The 18,138-nt window shown below is 43.2% G+C and overlaps 1 protein-coding gene across 1 annotated transcript in view; it reads left to right on the forward strand.

The window, feature by feature from the left end:
• pnpt1 (polyribonucleotide nucleotidyltransferase 1) overlaps positions 1 to 17,915 on the forward strand; it is a 127,872-nt gene extending 109,957 nt beyond the window's left edge. The window contains exons 24-28 of the mRNA XM_084320028.1: positions 3,709 to 3,815; positions 5,919 to 5,974; positions 10,853 to 10,931; positions 11,365 to 11,412; positions 17,075 to 17,915. Coding sequence (XP_084176154.1) covers positions 3,709 to 3,815; positions 5,919 to 5,974; positions 10,853 to 10,931; positions 11,365 to 11,412; positions 17,075 to 17,230 — 446 coding nt within the window. The 3' untranslated portion in view covers positions 17,231 to 17,915. The remainder of the gene's footprint in view (positions 1 to 3,708; positions 3,816 to 5,918; positions 5,975 to 10,852; positions 10,932 to 11,364; positions 11,413 to 17,074) is intronic.
• The last annotated feature ends 223 nt before the right edge of the window (positions 17,916 to 18,138 follow it).

Here is an 18,138-nt window from a genome sequence, read left to right on the forward strand (position 1 = left end):
AACTGCTCTGATCAATATATCACCCATACTACATAAAGCATTTACTGACGATCACGGAATTATAAACGACCCCCCCCCCCGTTCATCCGCGCATGATCAGTCATAACGTTTAGGATCATGTACAGTTGAAATTTGTAATATAGCGTGTGTTGAAGTGCCACGAAGTGACCCTTTTTATTATGACATCCTGTTCTCCCTGTCACTTGTAAGATATAAAGTTTTAAGCATATGGTTATTATATATCTGTTTTAAATCTAAGCATATGTTTATTATATATATCTGTTTTAAATCTAAGCATATATTACTGTATGTGTCTATATGTGATATGTATACTGGGCTGGTATGCACAGTCAGAAAGGAGTTGAGAAGAGAATATTGTCAGTAGGTCAGAAACACGGCAGAAACGCGGCATGGAATGCAGAATGCAGGAATGTGGTCACAGAGCGTTGACCTTGACAGAGGAGCAGAGGAGCGAATGCTGCCTGCAGAGTTAGCCCTTGTAGTTATGAGGCAGAGAACTATTATACTCTATATTTAAACTACAGAATACATATATGATGTTTAGGCATGTCAATCAGTGTTTAAGTATATGAGTATTGAATTGTACATATATATATAGACGTACAGGCTATTCCAATTGAAAGGCCGGGATCCGTGCAGAGGCAGATGGAATTCTAGGGGCTTTCCCAGCACAAAGAAATCCATTACTCTCTCAGTAAATGTAACGACTAGAAGGGGAGGAGTTCATCCTTACTGAGTATGTTGTGTGTTGTGTGTTGATTGGATGGTAGAAATGACATCACTGTATTTAGACCAATAGTAAAGAGGTCTTGATATGATGCCGGACCGATATATAAGTGACTGCCCCAGTCTCGGGAGCTCAGATTTTCCATTTTCTTACTTCAGACACCATTCTTATAGCGACAGATACCGTTGAGCGGTGTAAGGAACGGAATCTGTCCATTTTTCAGGGTGGCGTCCCCATGACAACTCTGTTTTTTTAGATACCCTAAATGACTAAGAGTTTTTGCTATGCTAGAGAAGAGATGTTTTTGTTTTATACTCACTTTTACTGAATTGGACATTTCCAATGCAGTCTCTATGTAACTTGTTTTTTCTAATTAAAACAACTTTTTTATAATACCTATTGACTTTGTGGACTGTTTTCTATCGCAATGTGCCACGACGCTGGCCTCGCCCTGCTCTCATCTGAGGTAATGGTATAACTACACTCTGGAAGCCATGCAGATTGAATCAATTGCTGGTTACTGCTTTTCAGCTAAAGTTATATAGAGGATATTATATATATAGCACTGTTTGTTGTTTGTGGGCTCCGGTATCTCTGTGTTCGACGGGCTCCGGTATCTCTGTGTTCGACGGGCTCCGTCGGGTTTGTGGGAAACTGAGAATCTAGTCACTGCAGGACCGGACGATCGGTACCACGGATCGATGGATCTGTCGAATTGATAAGGGGTACTGGGACTTGCAAATGATTATTAAGTGTTATTGCGCTAATATAATTACTATTGTTGTAGGCAAAGTAATTATCATCAGACTTTCAAATGAGTAGCATTACAGGCCTTTCCTCACAAATGAGGATAGTGGCGGTGGTGACGGTGACGTAATATCATCAGACTTTCAAATGAGTAGCATTACAGGCCTTTCCTCACAAATGAGGATAGTGGCGTTGGTGACGGTGAAGTAATATCATCAGACTTTCAAATGAGTAGCATTACAGGCCTTTCGTAAAATGATGATAATAATGATGATAATAATATTATTGTTATTATAGGCAATAAGAGTTCTCCCAGACATACATTCGGTTTATTACAAACAAAGAAGAGGTTAACAACTCTTCTATGCTTATATTTCATATCAACTGGATATAACTAACTAGTGACTATGAAGTAAGCTTGATAGAAATAGTAATTGACCCGAGAACTTAGCGAGTTTAGCACCTCGCTGGGGGATATCGGGCGGCCACAGGGTTATATCTCGAGTAAGTGAACTGAGATAGATAGAGACAAACCCATCGGCTCTCATCAGCGTGTATCGGCAACAAACGGCAGTTGATAATCTATATATGCGTTTCTGCCTATAACTCACGTTCTAGGAATTACTGCAGAAAACGATAAAAACATATTTATATTCTAGACGGTATTTTCGTATGAATCTATGAATGAAAAAGTATAACGTTCCTACATCCTGAACGATAGATAATCGATGTTGAATGGGCCATAGTAATGTCAATTTAGCAATACAATTTAAAAAGTTATAGCCCTGCAAAGAAGGTGAACATCTCCATAGGCTTAGCGTGGTGGCAGAGAGTGGTATGAGACGGGAAAACTCTGTGGCAGTTAATGTGTTAATATTAAAAAGAAAAACAACTATCCCTTTAATTGACTAATCTGTGTTTTTTTTCTAAAAAGTATCCCACGTGCAATAATGCAAAGAGCCTCCAGGGGTCCTCATAGAGACCTGCTGCCACACAGTGGACTGTTGGCTCATAGACACACACTGATGTTTCTGATAATAGTCTCATATAAATACAACATGGGAAACATATGTGTAACACACATGGTTATTTACCAATAATAACAATGGCTAATACTGCCTTTCCATTATCTGTATTGGAAATGAAATACTTGCCAATAATGTAATCGATGAATAGCCAGTAGCTTACTCACCGCATCCCTGGTCAGAGTTCTGGCTGGGTTCTGAGTGAACCGGGAAGCTTCAGCTGTCAGTAAACAGGGGTCTCGAAACAAAAGAGTGTTAATCCACAACATGCAGACAAATGTTGTAACCATCCCCAACAGAAAACAGTGTTTCCTCCAGCCTTTCCTCTGCTTGATTCTTCTCTGAAACGAGCCCCAGTATGACACAGTTACTACCTTTTCATCAAATCAAATCTATTTGTATAGTGAGATCCCATGGAAGAGCCGCCATGGGCTGTACAAGTCTTCTTGTACAAGTCAAGAAGAAACATGACAATAGATCAAAAACAAGAAAACACCATAAAATCCAAATATGCAACACACCCAGAATTTCCATGCCAATCATGTCAGTCTGAAGCAAAGGAAATGCGTGATTTACTTGATAATTTTTGGGGGGAAATAACTCATTCAGCATGGGAAAAAAACCATATAAATCAGGTAATGAACTACAAAAGTCTTGTTTGACTAAGACCAGGGTTCGCACAAGGTCCTTGAAGTGCTTAAAGTGCTTGATCTTTTGCCAAAAACAGTCGAGGCCTGGATTTCCTTGAAAACAGCAATTTTTCAAGGTGCTTAGTAATTCCTTGAAATTCAAATCAACCATTCACATTGAATGTTTTGTTCATCCATGATCAAATTGTTCTGAATCAAGATTTTTTTTCTGCTTTTAATCAAATCTGACGAGTCGCTGTCTGGCGCGCTCCAACTGCTTTTCCTCATTTCTTCACGTGTGATGCTCTAGCTTGCTCTAGCTGGCAAGCATTTAAAAGTGAATTGTATCCTTCGAGTGACATCCTTGAAAATAAAAAATAGTGCTTGGAAAAGTACTTAAGTCCTTTAATTTCATTTTGCAATGTCTGTGGGAACCCTGAAGACCAAACTAACCGATCGATCATCCTAATGTTTTAGTTTGGCATATCGCTGCAGAGCCCATTGAGTATTAGTAAACCCAGACGACGTCACTGACGCCATGTTCTCTCTGTCACTGCAGGTGTGACGATAAGTCAGGTGGACGAGGAGACCTTCTCCGTATTTTCTCCCACGCCAGGGGCCATGAACGAGGCGCAGGACTTCATCACAGAGATCTGCAAAGACGACGTGAGTCCCTGAAGCACAGCGGCGCTGACCTGGGGTGTATCGGGAGGTGTATCAGGGGGGGTGTCTTGGATGTTAGAGGTTACATGCTTTATCAGGGGGTGTGTCTTGGATGTTAGAGGTTACATGCTGTATCAGGGGGGGTGTCTTGGATGTTAGAGGTTACATGCTTTATCAGGGGGGGTGTCTTGGATGTTAGAGGTTACATGCTTTATCAGGGGGGGTGTCTTGGATGTTAGAGGTTACATGCTTTATCAGGGGTATTGGATGTTAGAGGGTACATGCTTTATCAGGTGGGGTGTCTTGGATGTTAGAGGTTACATGCTTTATCAGGGGGGGTGTCTTGGATGTTAGAGGTTACATGCTTTATCAGGGTGTGTGTCTTGGATGCTAGTGGTTACATGCTTTATCAGGGGGGGTGTCTTGGATGTTAGAGGTTACATGCTTTATCAGGGGGGGTGTCTTGGATGTTAGAGGTTACATGCTTTATCAGGGGGTGTGTCTTGGATGTGGATGTGGTGGGGATTGATGTGTGGGGTGTTTGGGAGACTGGCTGTTCCAGGGGGGTTCACATGCTTTCAAGCAACACTGTACTTAGTAGGGCTGTAAATACTTCGAAGCTTCGTTCGATGGGCATGGGATTCTAATGGGAAAATAAAATTTGAATATATTAAAAAGAAAATTCAAAAAATATATTATTGTTATCTTTTATTTTTTTTACCTGCAAAATATATTTAAGGAGAGTTTGTTAGTATCAAGCCAACATTTTAGCTTCCCCAGTTCACCTGTAATATTTGTTAGCAACTGTTGAAGGTCTGCGCCTGAACAATATTTGTTTAGTATCATCTGCAAAAATGACAAATTTAAGTTTATCAGAAACATCAATGATATCATTAATATACAATATAAATAATTTCGGTCCTCAAATGGATCCTTGCGGTACCCCACATGTTATCATTTTGCAGGATGATCTGGTCTCCCCCATCTGCACACATTGTTTCCTATTTTCTATGTAACTTTTTATCCAACTGAGCCCTACCCCTCTAATTCCATACTTTTCAAGTTTTCTGAGTAAAATATCATGATCAATGGTATCGAAAGCTTTTTTCAGATCAATAAAAACTCCAACTGCATACTGTTTATTATCCATTGAATTTGTTAAAACACTTAAATGGATCGTTTCTATCTGGTTGTGATGAATGTATTCTGTCTGTGCATGTTAAGTGATGTGACGTGATTTCTTGGAAAATTCAAATAAAATAAATGTCTGTGGCTGTCTATTGGAAGCTTAGTGTTCGCTAAAAGGATAATTGAATGTCTTGATAGTCCGTCTGTGTAGTAAATGTCCAACTTGTTCTTCTATCATGTTATCCAAATGAAGACCGTTTTATACAGGAAGATAAGAACAAAGCGGGGCTCGCAACTCACTTGTTGTTCCAGGTGATTTTAATAAACAAAACAGGCAGTAGATGCAACGTTTCGACCTTACCGGTCTTCCTCAAGCATACATACAACGCAAAATGACATATTTTATTTTTTTTCTATACAGGAAGTGAAAAATCAGCCCCACCTGGTGATCAGGGGCGGTCCCAAAAACTTGCATGGTTGATACATTTACATGATTAAGACATAATTTACAGATAGGCAACAGGCAGTAGTGTATAAGGTACAAATCCTAGCCACTGAAAACAAAAACAAAAATGAAAAAACTAAAAACAAAGTATATTGACTGTCTCCCTCTATAGGTTAAATTTATAAATAAGGTCTAATGTCAAAATCTTCATTGAGTCCTGTTGGTGCCATAGTTTTAAGATAATGGATCCACCATACTTCTCTCCTCAGTAGGAGATTATCTATATCTCCTCCTCGTCTTGGAAGATGCACTCTCTCTATTCCAAGGTATCTTAGTGATGATATATATATATATTAGTACACAGACCATGGTTGAAGGTCACTAGTTGCTGGCGAGCGTGGCTTTACATTACGAGCAAGGGTGAAAGGCTTGAAACAACAAGTTGATTTGAAATGTTCGATCAGGATTATTTTAATATTCTCCTTGTAACATCAATGTTTGTGTGTGTATGTGTGCATTTTCTTTCCTTGTAGCAAGAGCAGCAGCTAGAGTTTGGTGCTGTTTATACCGCCACCATCACTGAAATCAGGTAAACTAGGACCACTTGTCATATAGAGATTTTGTTTACACTTTCATTATTTATCCCCATTAGTAGCACTGGCATTCATCCTCCTCCAATGTAGCTACATTTTACCCATTCTAATCAGAACATGATGCATTATACCCATTCTAATCAGAACATGATGCATTGGAGCCATTCTAATCAGAACATGATATATTGTAACTATTCTAATAAGAACATATGTTGTAACTATTCTATTCAGAACATGTTATGTTGTAGCTATTCTAATCAGAACATGACATGTTGTAACTATTCTAATCAGAACATGACATGTTGTAACTATTCTAATCAGAACATGTTATGTTGTAGCTATTCTAATCAGAACATGACATGTTGTAACTAGTCTAATCAGAACATGATATGTTGTAACTATTCTAATCAGGACATGACATGTTGTAACTATTCTAATCAGAACATGACATGTTGTAACTATTCTAATCAGAACATGATATGTTGTAACTATTCTAATCAGAAAGTGCCAGCCAGCGTCCGCCGTCGCAGTAGGTACAGTAGGGAGCGGTCTGGTGGCTCTTCGGTACTGGTGCCACCGCCTCGGCATGGTACATTACCGCGACGGGCCCACTCTGTTGTCCTGGCTGACGCCTGTTGATGTCATGCAGGACCTCCAAGTGGGTGCCACCGCACCTGCTGCACTTCTTCTTCAAGCGGCACTCAGCTGCTAGGTGGCTGCGGTGGTCCTTGATCCACTGACTCACCTCGTCCGTGGTCAGCTTCCCGAAAGTGTCGCATTGGTACAGCCGATGTTCTCCCTCACAGTACTGGCACTCAATCTTCCACTGGTCCTCTTTCGTCGAGGGGGTGTTGTGGTTCTTGTGCTGCGGTACTGATTCGGCTTGGTGCATAACGGTCACCAACCGGCGGTTATCTGTTGATCCCCGAGGTCCGAGTCTTGGGCTTGGTCCACTCCATACGAACGTGTCGAGTCGTACGCTACTGACCTCCCTGGCGAGGAACTCAGATAGGTCTAGGAGGGATGCCTCTGGACCGTTGGGGTCGCGGTGGTCTCTCTGCCGCCGAAAGCGCTCTTGTCGGGCGGGAGGGAGCTTCTCTAATATCCTCTCTACATTAGAGTTAGCGTACAGTTCATAGATCCCCTTTTCCTTTTGGGCCCCCAGCATCCCTACCAGGGACTGTACCTTGATAGACAGGTCATCTAATGCTCTGTTGTCTCTGGCTGGGGGGAGACGGTCAATGTCTCTTATCTCCTGTATCACGTAGTCCCATATGCGTCCATAACGTTGGTCGAGGGCTACTAGAGCCGCGGTGTATGGGGTAGTAGAGCTGGAATATGCCAGCGCTATATTGTGCGCTCTGGGCACCTTCAGGTGCTTGAGTAGGATAGCATACTTGTACGGTTCATCTGGTACGTCGGACAGCATAGTCTAAGCACATTCGTAGCTCTGTGTACTGTGCTCTGTTCTCGTGTGTGAAGTCCGGGAACGTCGGTGTGCCAAGGTACGATGCCATGGATGACTGGCACATCGGTGAGCGTTGGGGGAGAGGCCTCCTGGGCGAGTCTCCCCGTGCGTGTCGTCTTGGGCTGGTACTTGGTGGGTACCGAAGGTCGGGTACCCAGGTGCTGTTCCTCGGGGCTGGCGGTGCGTCAAACTCACCCGTGAGTTGAGTCGGGGGTTTGTAGCGCAGGGCCTCGGGGCTGACGTCTGGGCTGTACTGGACCTCCTGGTCCAGAGTACGTTGCTGCTGGTCGGGGCTGTACTGGGCCTCCTGGTCCAGAGTACGTTGCTGCTGGTCGGGGCTGTACTGGGCCTCCTGGTCCAGAGTACGTTGCTGCTGGTCGGCTTGACATTCCTCCTCTTCCTCTTCCTCTGCTAGGACCTGGAGTCTTCTGTTCAGTCTCTCGGCGTGGTCCGGTTCTTCCCGGTTGCTGGGTCTCGTATGGACCGGCCGGGGAGGGGGTTCGGAGACGTGGACAGGATCCTCCTGTTGGCGGGGTCCCGGGTCGCTTGGTTGGGTAGGGGAATGTGTCCTAGACCCTTGTCGTGACGATCTCCGGGAGCTCCGTGCGGAGAGAGGGGGTGTCGCCATGGCAACCAATTTGTCCATCAGCTGCGCCTGCAGCCGGTCGCGCTCTGCCTCGCGCTGCGCATGGGCTGCGTCGCGCGCTGCTTCGCGCTGGGCATTGGCGGCGTCGCACTGCGCATTGGCGCTGGCCTGGGCGGCGTCGTGCTGTGCGTTGGCGGCGTCGCGCTGGGCATTGGCGCTGGCGTGGGCGGCGTGGAGCTGTGCATTTGCGACGTCGCGCTGTGCATTGGCGGCGGCGTGCTGTGCATCGGCGCGGCTTCTTTCAATGTTCTCTTCTGTCTGAAGGCGTCTGGTCTCCAGTCTTATGCGGTCGTCTTCACTACTTTGTTGCGCCTGGAAGCGCTCTCGCTCGGTTGCAGAATGTTCGCGCTCGCGCGTCTGTTGCGCTTGAAGTCGATCGCGTTCGGTGGAGGCTGCCAGGGTGGCGATGAGTGCCTGCGCCAGCATCTTGTCCGCTTCGCTGGGGGAAGACACCGGCGGAGGTGATCGGCTTCCGGCAGTGCTCGTTGGAGATCTGTTCTCTGGGCGCGCCTCGAGGTCCGTCTCCTGGGCGCGCTTCTCTTCTGGTAGTAGGTCGGGTTCCGTCCCTGGAGCGCTTTCTTTATCCTGGAGCTCTCCGGGGACTACCTCGTTGGCGTCGGCGGGGGGTAAAGTCATGTCATGTCCCTCCTGGTCCCCCCCGTGAGCTTGGTCAGTTACGTTAGAACCCACTAGGGTCTCTACTGGCGGGGTAGCCTGGTCGGTAGGGTTGGCCATAATTTTACTATCCGCTTTAGTTACTTTATCCGTATTTAACTTCCTTTTAAAGCTAGGTATTGGACTGACAACGTAGTCCTCTAGGTGAAGAGGTGGCTGCCGTCTGCGCTCCGGGCGATCTAGCTTAGGAGAACCGTTTGTGGAGTGTTCATCATCAGCCATGTTAATATTAATATTATATTAATATTACGCTAATTCTTATCCGGGGCTCGAAGGACCAATTGTAACTGAGGGGTACAATTCCCTGACTGTATTAATAAGTATGGTATCATTAAACCACTACCGTCTTATGTACATTACTACTGGCCATACAGTACACGAGTATATGATGAGAACACCTCCACAATGATACGGTTTCCACACAAATCTGGATTTAAGTATTTATTAGCAGCAAGAATACATAATATACTTCACTCTAGATGCGCTTATAAGGCAAAGGAATGTGCGTAGGCAAAGCAATAACGAATGTCCATTCTCATATTACGCAGGAGATAATAATACAACCTGATTATTAGGAATTATATCTATGGTACTCTGGGGAGGCAGCGGGAGATTCTCGTAGGGGGTTCCCACCGGTTGTAAGCCAGCAGGGGGAGGAAATGTTCGAATGCAAAGTCTGGATCCACGGGGACTCAATAAGCTCCTGCTATGGGAGGCGGTATATTACTCCCTGATCGGCAGACGAAAGCAGCAGCTGTAATCCCAGTATGCGTGCAGCACAGGTGAAAGCCAGCCAGCCTCTCCTTGAGACGGGCTCGAGTGATGTTCCTCACGTCACGGGTAAATCCCACAGTAGTGGGTGTAGACGATTCTTATCCGCTCCAACAGCCTGGTCCAAAGCAATATAATAATAATAATCCAGCCGGAAAGGGGCTCTGCATTCACCGGTGTAGATACTCCGGTGCGTGGTACTTCACATTAACTAGGTTGAACTTGACATTATTCCACTAAGCTCTGACACTTTACTATCCTATTCGCACGCGGCTATAAGTGCTCTATTTAGACGCACGGTTGCTCACTTCACTTGGTCTTTGACTCGTGATGAAGGCTTTACTAGTAAGGAGCGAACGATACGTTGAACAAACGTATTAGGATAAGACAAGACTCTATTTTGGGGCAAAAACGGGCCCACTTCACCGCACGTCGTATCGTGGGTGAGGCTTCACTTGGGTAACTCGAACTCGAACTACTTCTGTATTCACCTGCGCCATATTTATATGTTAGGCGAATAAACTAGTACCAGCCTTATTCCTGTCTCGTAGTCTTGGGCAGAACCGGGCATGTTGAGACAAGCCTTGACGGTGGCTTTGAACTCGACTCTGGGGGTATGGCAATGGCGCTGGTGGAACGCTATCCAATAAGAGAACGAAATATTATGGTCTGTACTAGGTTAAAGGGATATTCCGTGTATATGTACAAAGAATACACAAGGGATATCAAACGATATACAAATATTATGCAATATATATCAATCAGTAAATATATATATTCGGTTTAATCTGACCCTTTGTAACAGATCATGTCTCCAGCACCCCCACAGCCGTAGCTGCAACCACTTACATCACAGCTCTCATCCACATTCATTCATATGCTCCCCCCGCTCTCTCCTCCCCGATTTCAATGTAACGCGGAAGTGCAGTGGTATAGCTAACTTTACAGATCTAGATGCCTAAAGACTACAAACTGATCCAGCCCACAATTCAATGCGAAAGCGTCATCATGCAGCGCGTATACAGTACGGCAAGTGAGTTGTGTCGGTTTGTTAAGTCGATTGCATTCTCACAGCGTACGAGTCGCTTCGGGTTCGGTTGGAAGTGCGCCGAGACCACCCTCTCTAGGCGGTCTCGGTCCGCTTGTTTTGTTCCGCAACAGAATGCGATTGCTGTGTTCACATATGCCCAAATGAACCGAAATAGGGGGTAAACGCTCCAGGTTCCGGAACAACAGCTCCAAACGAGCTAGGTGTGAAAACGCCCTAAGAAACCTACGAAGATATCTCCGCCTAATGGTTATTCTCTACTTCAGGGACATGGGGATCATGGTGAAGCTCTACCCCAACATGGGTGCTGTCCTGGTGCACAACTCACAACTGGACCACAAACGGGTTAGTGACGACATTGTTATTGATAATACATTGGCTAATACGTTGGATAATACATAATACACACACCACACATCCTGCACTCTCTCTCACACACAAACACACTACAGGTCACTTTAAACACAAAAAAGGTCACTTTAAAAAACGATATGTTTTTGTATAGCTAGTATAGTATAGTAGTTATATATAGTATAACGGTATATTGTATAGTAGTGTATATAGGACTCAAGTCGTAAGCTTAGCATTGTATTTTATCTTAGTACTTTTTATCATGTCTATTTTATTATCTATTTTATTCTATTATTTGTATTTTTTGCACAATCAAGGCGGGCATGGCCACCTTTAACTACATGTCTCGTGCATGTATGTGACGAATAAATCTCTTGAATCTTGGCTCATTGATAATGATATAAATATTCTGTCGTTTTTCTTTTAGATCAAACATCCAAGTGCTCTGGGTTTAGATGTGGGACATCAGATACAGGTATATATGGAAGAGTGGTGTCGTCTTAACAGTTACCCACTTAGAAACAAGAGTGGTGTAGTCCTAACAGTTACCCACTTAGAAACAAGAGTGGTGTACAGGGGTTCGCACAAGGTCCTTAAGTGCTTGATTTTTTACCAAAAAAAGTCAAGGCCTGGAATTCCTTGAAAACAGCCCATTTTTTAACAAGGTGCTTAAAAAGTCCTTCAAATTCAAATCAACCATTCACATTGAAAGTCTTGTTCGTCCATGATAAAATTGTTCTGAATCAATCAATTGCATTTTTTTAATCGAAAGTGTAACTAATTGTCTGAAATTGGTTTTAAGCCATAAATATTGGATCAGATTTTTTCCAAAACAAAATAAAAACGCATTTAAAAGTGAATTGGATCCTTTTAACACTTTGGATGCCACGCCTCCCCGTCTCAAAACCTTGTTGCGTGCCACCACCCACTTCAATGATAGCGCTCTCATATTTGCGAACGCATAAACACCATCTTAAATTATGGCTATGTGTCTAAGCTGGCCGTCACTTATCAATGACTTGTTTGCAGTCAACATTGTCGAAACGGATTGTTTTTTAATCGGTTAATTTCCGTTTTATACCATTTTGAAAAACGCTCGTTTCTTGAAACTTCCAGAAGATTTCAGAAGATTCTGTGATAAACGCCCTTTACTGTAATACACAAAACATGTTGACATTTTTCTGCCTATTTATGAATCGTTTTCAAATAAACGCTAGATTATCGATAGTATATGTGTACTTATGCACGCTATAGAAGCGGGCTGAAAAATCAAATCTCTTATTTCCTGATTGCACACACACACACACACGCACACAAACACATAGGGCCCACGTTGATATATAGGTGAAAATAGCTCTGATTATCCTAAGACTGGTAAAATAGATTCCTTACCTCAGATCAGATGTTCTCCAAAAAGATTATTCCAATTCCTGATCGCCATTCCAAATATCGCGTTTATGGTCCAGAATGAATCCGATCGTCTCGGGTGACTTGTCTGAGAAGTAAAATGAGGAAGCAGGATTTTTTTCCCCCATGCTTTTCATTCAGTCTAATCCAATGGGGTACAGTACCACAGGGAGAGACGATAGGGGAGGTATTTTCCCAATGGAGCTCAGAGAGAGTTCCAGTGGTAACGGGAGGCTAGATTGATGAAATATGAATGGAAATCGCGAATAAAAAAAAACGATTAAAAACGAGATTTCCCGTCCGTGGCACTCAGTGTTAAATGCCCTTTTAAAAAGAAAAATAGTGCTTGGAAAAGTAGTTGAAACTCCTTGAATTCCATTTTGCAATGTCTGTGGGAAACCTGGGTGTAGTCTTAACTCATTCAGTGCCAGCCATTAACTGCAGAGAGTTAATGGCTGGCACCTTGTTTGTAGAGCTATATCTATATTATAGCTATGGGGACAATACTATGGTCATTTGACACTGACTTTCTTCCATCCAAGATGCAAAAAAGAGATAATTTGTTCATGCATACGTTCACGCGTTATCCCATGGTGAATATAAGTATAATTTCAGAGTGATCCGGGATAATTCCTGGGAAGCGAATAATAGGGCGCAACGTGAATTCTACTATAAGCGTTGGCGTTTCTTGCCTGGACACACTACTATTTCCAAATCAAATGTATATAATAGGTATTATGTTTCATCATGAATGCATGAAAGGGGGGGGGTCGTTTCTGATGCTTTGATGGCCAGTAACGGCATTCGTGTTGAACACTACAAAAGCCGATCAGCTGGATGGATATGAAAACATTGTTGGATCAAGCTGAAATTGATGTCAGATAGTCCTTACCTGTGGTTGGTGGTATTCCAAAAAGAATATTCCAATTGTCTGATCGCGATTTCCAGTATTGGTGTCCATCTGGTCCCGGACATAATTTGGCACAATTTATGGATCGAGTGTGCCAGATGCGTTTCGAATAGGTTGGATGAAGCGACTTACTCTGCTCCGTCTAAATATAGCACCCGGAGACATTTGAGAGTAACACAGAGTTAGATATAAGGTTTCAAAGGGTGGGCAACACTGCCATCTGGCAGGATGCGGCCGGTATTGCACTTTGGCGATCTCAAAATCCTTTCATATGGCAACATCGAGGTCAATGGATGAATAATGAATGAAAATAGCGAATAAAAGAAAAAACGACCAAAACCCGAGATATATCTGGTTCTGGCGTCCAACGCATGGCGAGTTAACCCGAGATATCTCGGGTCTGGCAATTAAAGAGTTAACAGGCCCGTTACCCACTTAGAAACAAGCAATTCACTCCACAGTGCACAGAAAGTAGCTTCACAGACAGGAGCTTGTCCCCATTGACGTTGCATTAGTCTGTGGCTAACTAGCAAGAGCTAGTATGAGGAACAGCATGGATTGTGCTGAGAAAGGACTCTACTGATGGACAACATCATTGTAAGTAAGGTCGCTTTCACACAGGGGCTGTTTGGTCCGGACTATCGGACCAGAATTCGATAGTCCGGTTTTTCGGGTTTGTGTGAATGCGCGTCGAACTCGGTCCGCGGACCAAACACACAAACTCTGGTCCGCCCAAAAACATAGGTCTCGGTTCGCTTCATCGGACCAAACGTGGACCAAATATAGGAAGTGCTTATTATTATTACCACTGCGCGTGGCATTCACTGCAAAACAAGCACACTGCATCTATCTATCTATCTATCTATCTATCTATCTATCTATCTATCTATCTATCTATCTATATATCTATATATCTAACTGTGCATCTTGGGTAGAAGGAGGAAAAAACGCGGCTTATTATTATTATTATTATTATTACCGAGGCGCGCGGCATTCACTGCAAAACAAGCACACTGTACACATATGGGCAGAAGACCAAATAAAACAGCTACTTGTGGGCACTCATAAAAACAACGCGTGTACAAGTTGTTTAGCGAGAGGATGGTGGTAATGGGCTTCAATAGAACAATGGATCAATGCCATGTCAAAATAAAAAAACTCCGCCTCCACTGATCTGGCCACTGATCTGGACAGGGCTCGCCATATCTATGGGGCTCGCAGTCCACACACACAGACACACACACACGCGCACACACGGGCTCGCAGCCACACACACACATTTCCACTCTCTATTGTCCAATAGACGAGCGCCATTTTCGACCGAGTGACATTGTTCAGAAAGTTTTGGTGCGCCTGACAAATTGCTGTGTGAATGCAGACGAACCAAATGAAGAATGCAACAATGTTGCAACTTCACCACCAGAACCGCACCGAGTCCACCAAAACTATATGTGAAAGCACCCTAAGAAATAGGGCTAAGGGGTCCAAAGATCTTTCCCTCTTTCACAAGCAGATTCGCGAGTAGCGCCATTCAACTCAAAACGGAAATCAGTGAAGGTGACAGTGAGAAAGTCTCTAACGTGATTGTGCACCAAAGCCTGCCTGTGAGTGTAGGGGGTGGGGAGGACTTTAGTTCATGTTAGAGACTCCATCATTGCTCTCCTGATTGGCTATACTGGGGTCTTGTAAGAACCCTGCCTTTGGAACCACAATTACCCCAGTCTTTCCCTTACAGCCCTTCAAGGCCTAAATCCACAGTATGCCATCTACTACTAGACTAGACTATACCACTGTAGTAGAATGTACCTTCTCTAATAGTACCTTCTCTAATAGTACCTTCTCCAATAGTACCTTCTCTAATAGTACCTTCTCTAACCTTCTCTAACCTTCTCTAATAGTACCTTCTCTGATGGTACCTTCTCCGATAGTACCTTCTCTGATAGTATCTTCTCTAATAGTACCTTCTCTAATAGTACCTTCTCTAATAGTACATTCTCAATTGCCTCTTTTCCATTGTATAGTACCTACTTGACTACTCTACTCGCTTTTGGTACCTGGTACTTCGTTTGTTTTCCACTGCAGGTAGTACTCCGTTTGTCTCCGTGTGGGGAGGCGGGGCCGCTGGCGTACAGCATGAGAGCTCCGTGAGCATAGCTATGTCTGTGAGGGCTTGGAGCAAGCCAGCCAGAGTAAACACAAGTGGAGATTTGGAGGAATAAAAAAATGGAATTGTTTTTAAAAGGACTCCTTTTATTGACGAAAAGATTAATGGTTTGCTGCTGTCGGAATGGAGTGGAGCATATAACATGAAAGGTGCCTGATGAAACGTCCACAAAGATTTTGCTAACATTAAGCTGTTAAACTCAAATACGGTAGCTAGCTTATATATTTAATCAGCAACGCATGAACAATCAGTTTGTTACAAATAACATCTACTTGTAATGTTCGGTAGCTAAGTAGCGTTATATGAAAATGATTGTAACAAACTTTTGTTCAAAACGTATCGTCCAGATATTAGACCTGGCCACCATCACCAGTAAACAATCAATAGCGAGCGAGATTGGGGGACCCTGATGTAAACGAGACGAAAGTATTTTTCTGGTCTGCATTCTGCAATCTGTTAATAAAGTTTCCAATCAATCAATCAACAACATTAACCAGACTCTCGTTGTGTCTATTCTGCTAACGTTAACGTTACTAGTACAAACAATCAATAGCGAGCGATATAACAACATTAACCAGACTGCTATATCAACAATGTTTGTGTCCAGCAAGCTAGTCTCCCCATGTGTAATGTTATTAAGCATTAACTTATGTTGGAAATGAAATTGTCTATTAATTAATGACGTGATGATTAAAGTATTTCCACTCCATTCCACGATACCAGCGCCTCACTAGCTAACCACACGTAAGCCAACAAAATCAGCGATCTTTGCACGCTATGTACGCTGGCCGGCAGTGGCCGCAATGCTAACTATTATAATGGTAAATCCCAATCACATTAGCACGTAAGCTAACAAAATCAGCGATCTTTTTGTGAGACTAAACTCTCCGCTCTTGGTGGTAAATTGTGTTGATGTTGGTTTTGTTTCATCAATAAATGAGGCAGAATACACAGTGAATGTATCCTTTTTTGTTTATTGCACTTTGTTCCTGCTGCAAACAAATAATGAATGCTACACGAGGCAGTTTAAAGATGGCGGGTTTCTGTTTTTGTGCAGGACGCTCCAATGTGTGACGCTTCTCTCTTCTGACCAATCAGTGGTCTGCAGTGTTTCATGTCACTTTTTTGGTAACACTTCTAGGGTGCTTGGAACCTCGAGAAAGCAGGTACTAAAAAAGTACCAGGTACCAAACGCAAATTTCGGCAATGGAAAACCGAAAAGGTAGAGTCGAGTCAAGTAGGTACTATGCAATGGAAAAGCGGCATAATAGTACCTTCTCCAATAGTACCTTCTCCAATAGTACCTTCTCTAATAGTACCTTCTCCAATAATACCTTCTCCAATAGTATCTTCTCTAATAGTACCTTCTCAAATAGTACCTTCTCAAATAGTACCTTCTCTAACAGTACCTTCTCTAATAGTACCTTCTCTAATAGTACCTTCTCTAATAGTACATTCTCTAATAGGACCTTCTCTAATAGTACCTTCTCCAATAGTACCTTCTCTAATAGTACCTTCTCCAATATAATAGTACCTTCTCCAATAGTACCTTCTCCAATAGTACCTTCTCCAATAGTACCTTCTCTAAGAGTCAGCTTGTTGTTACCACTTTGTTTGACTCTGGCGTCTCCTCTCTGTCTGGACCTCCGCCAACAGGTCAAATACTTTGGACGAGACCCGACAGATGGCAGAATGAGACTCTCGCGGAAGGTGCTCCAGTCTCCCGCAGCGAGCTTCGTGAAGACGCTGAGTGAGAAACAGAGCATCACCATGGGAACGGGCAACAGCCAAGTGGCTGAGCCTTCTTCATGATATCCTGACCTGGTGTCGGGCCAAAAAACTGGGTCCACGTCTGTAAATGCTGCAATGAAACTGTCCCCCATCATCAAACACTGGTACAGTTTCCACCAAGCCTAGAACGCCGGGAACTTGTCTCAGACTTCATCTTGTTCAGTTATTTTACTGTTGTTTACTCTGTCTCACTCTGTGGCTATGGACTTGAACTGCAGCTAATGAAAGACTGCACCCAGCTGACTCTGTTACATGTGACAGACAGACATGTCCATCAATGACGGAAAGGAAATCTAGTCATTCTAAAAAATAAATAATAATCAAATAAAAAAGAAGAAAATCTTCAGAATTTGAATTTTCTTTGTTGTTCCACATGATTCTAGCATCTTGGTTTGAGTGTACATTGTAAGAGACATCCCTGACATCTTTGTCTTAGCTAGCTATGAACCCACTTCAGTGAGCAGATGACTACAGGGTTCGTACAAGGTCCTTGAAGTGCTTGATTTTATTTATTTTTTTAAAGTCAAGGCCTGGAATTCCTTGAAGACAGCCAATTTTTTTAACAAGGTGCTTAAAAAGTAATTGAAATTCAAATCAACCATTCGCATTGAATGTTTTGTTCATCCATGATAAAATTGTTCTGAATCAAGATTTTTTTTCTTCTGTTTTAATAAAATCTGACTAGTCGCTGTCTCGCTCGCTCCAACTGCTTTTCCTCATTTCTTCTTATGTGATGCTCTAGCTTGCTCAAGCAGGCCAAGAAGATGCTTAAAAAAACAGAATTTAAAAGTGAATTGTATCCTTCGAGTGACATCCTTGAAAATGAAAAATAGTGGTGTAGTGGTTAATGCTGTCGCCTCACAGCTAGAAGGTCCTGGGTTCGATAACCAGGTTGCTGTGTTGCCAGTTACCCAGGTGGTGTATCTCCC

This window comes from Notolepis coatsorum, assembly GCF_963971535.1.
Source record: "Notolepis coatsorum genome assembly, chromosome: 8".
Taxonomy (NCBI): domain Eukaryota; kingdom Metazoa; phylum Chordata; class Actinopteri; order Aulopiformes; family Paralepididae; genus Notolepis; species Notolepis coatsorum.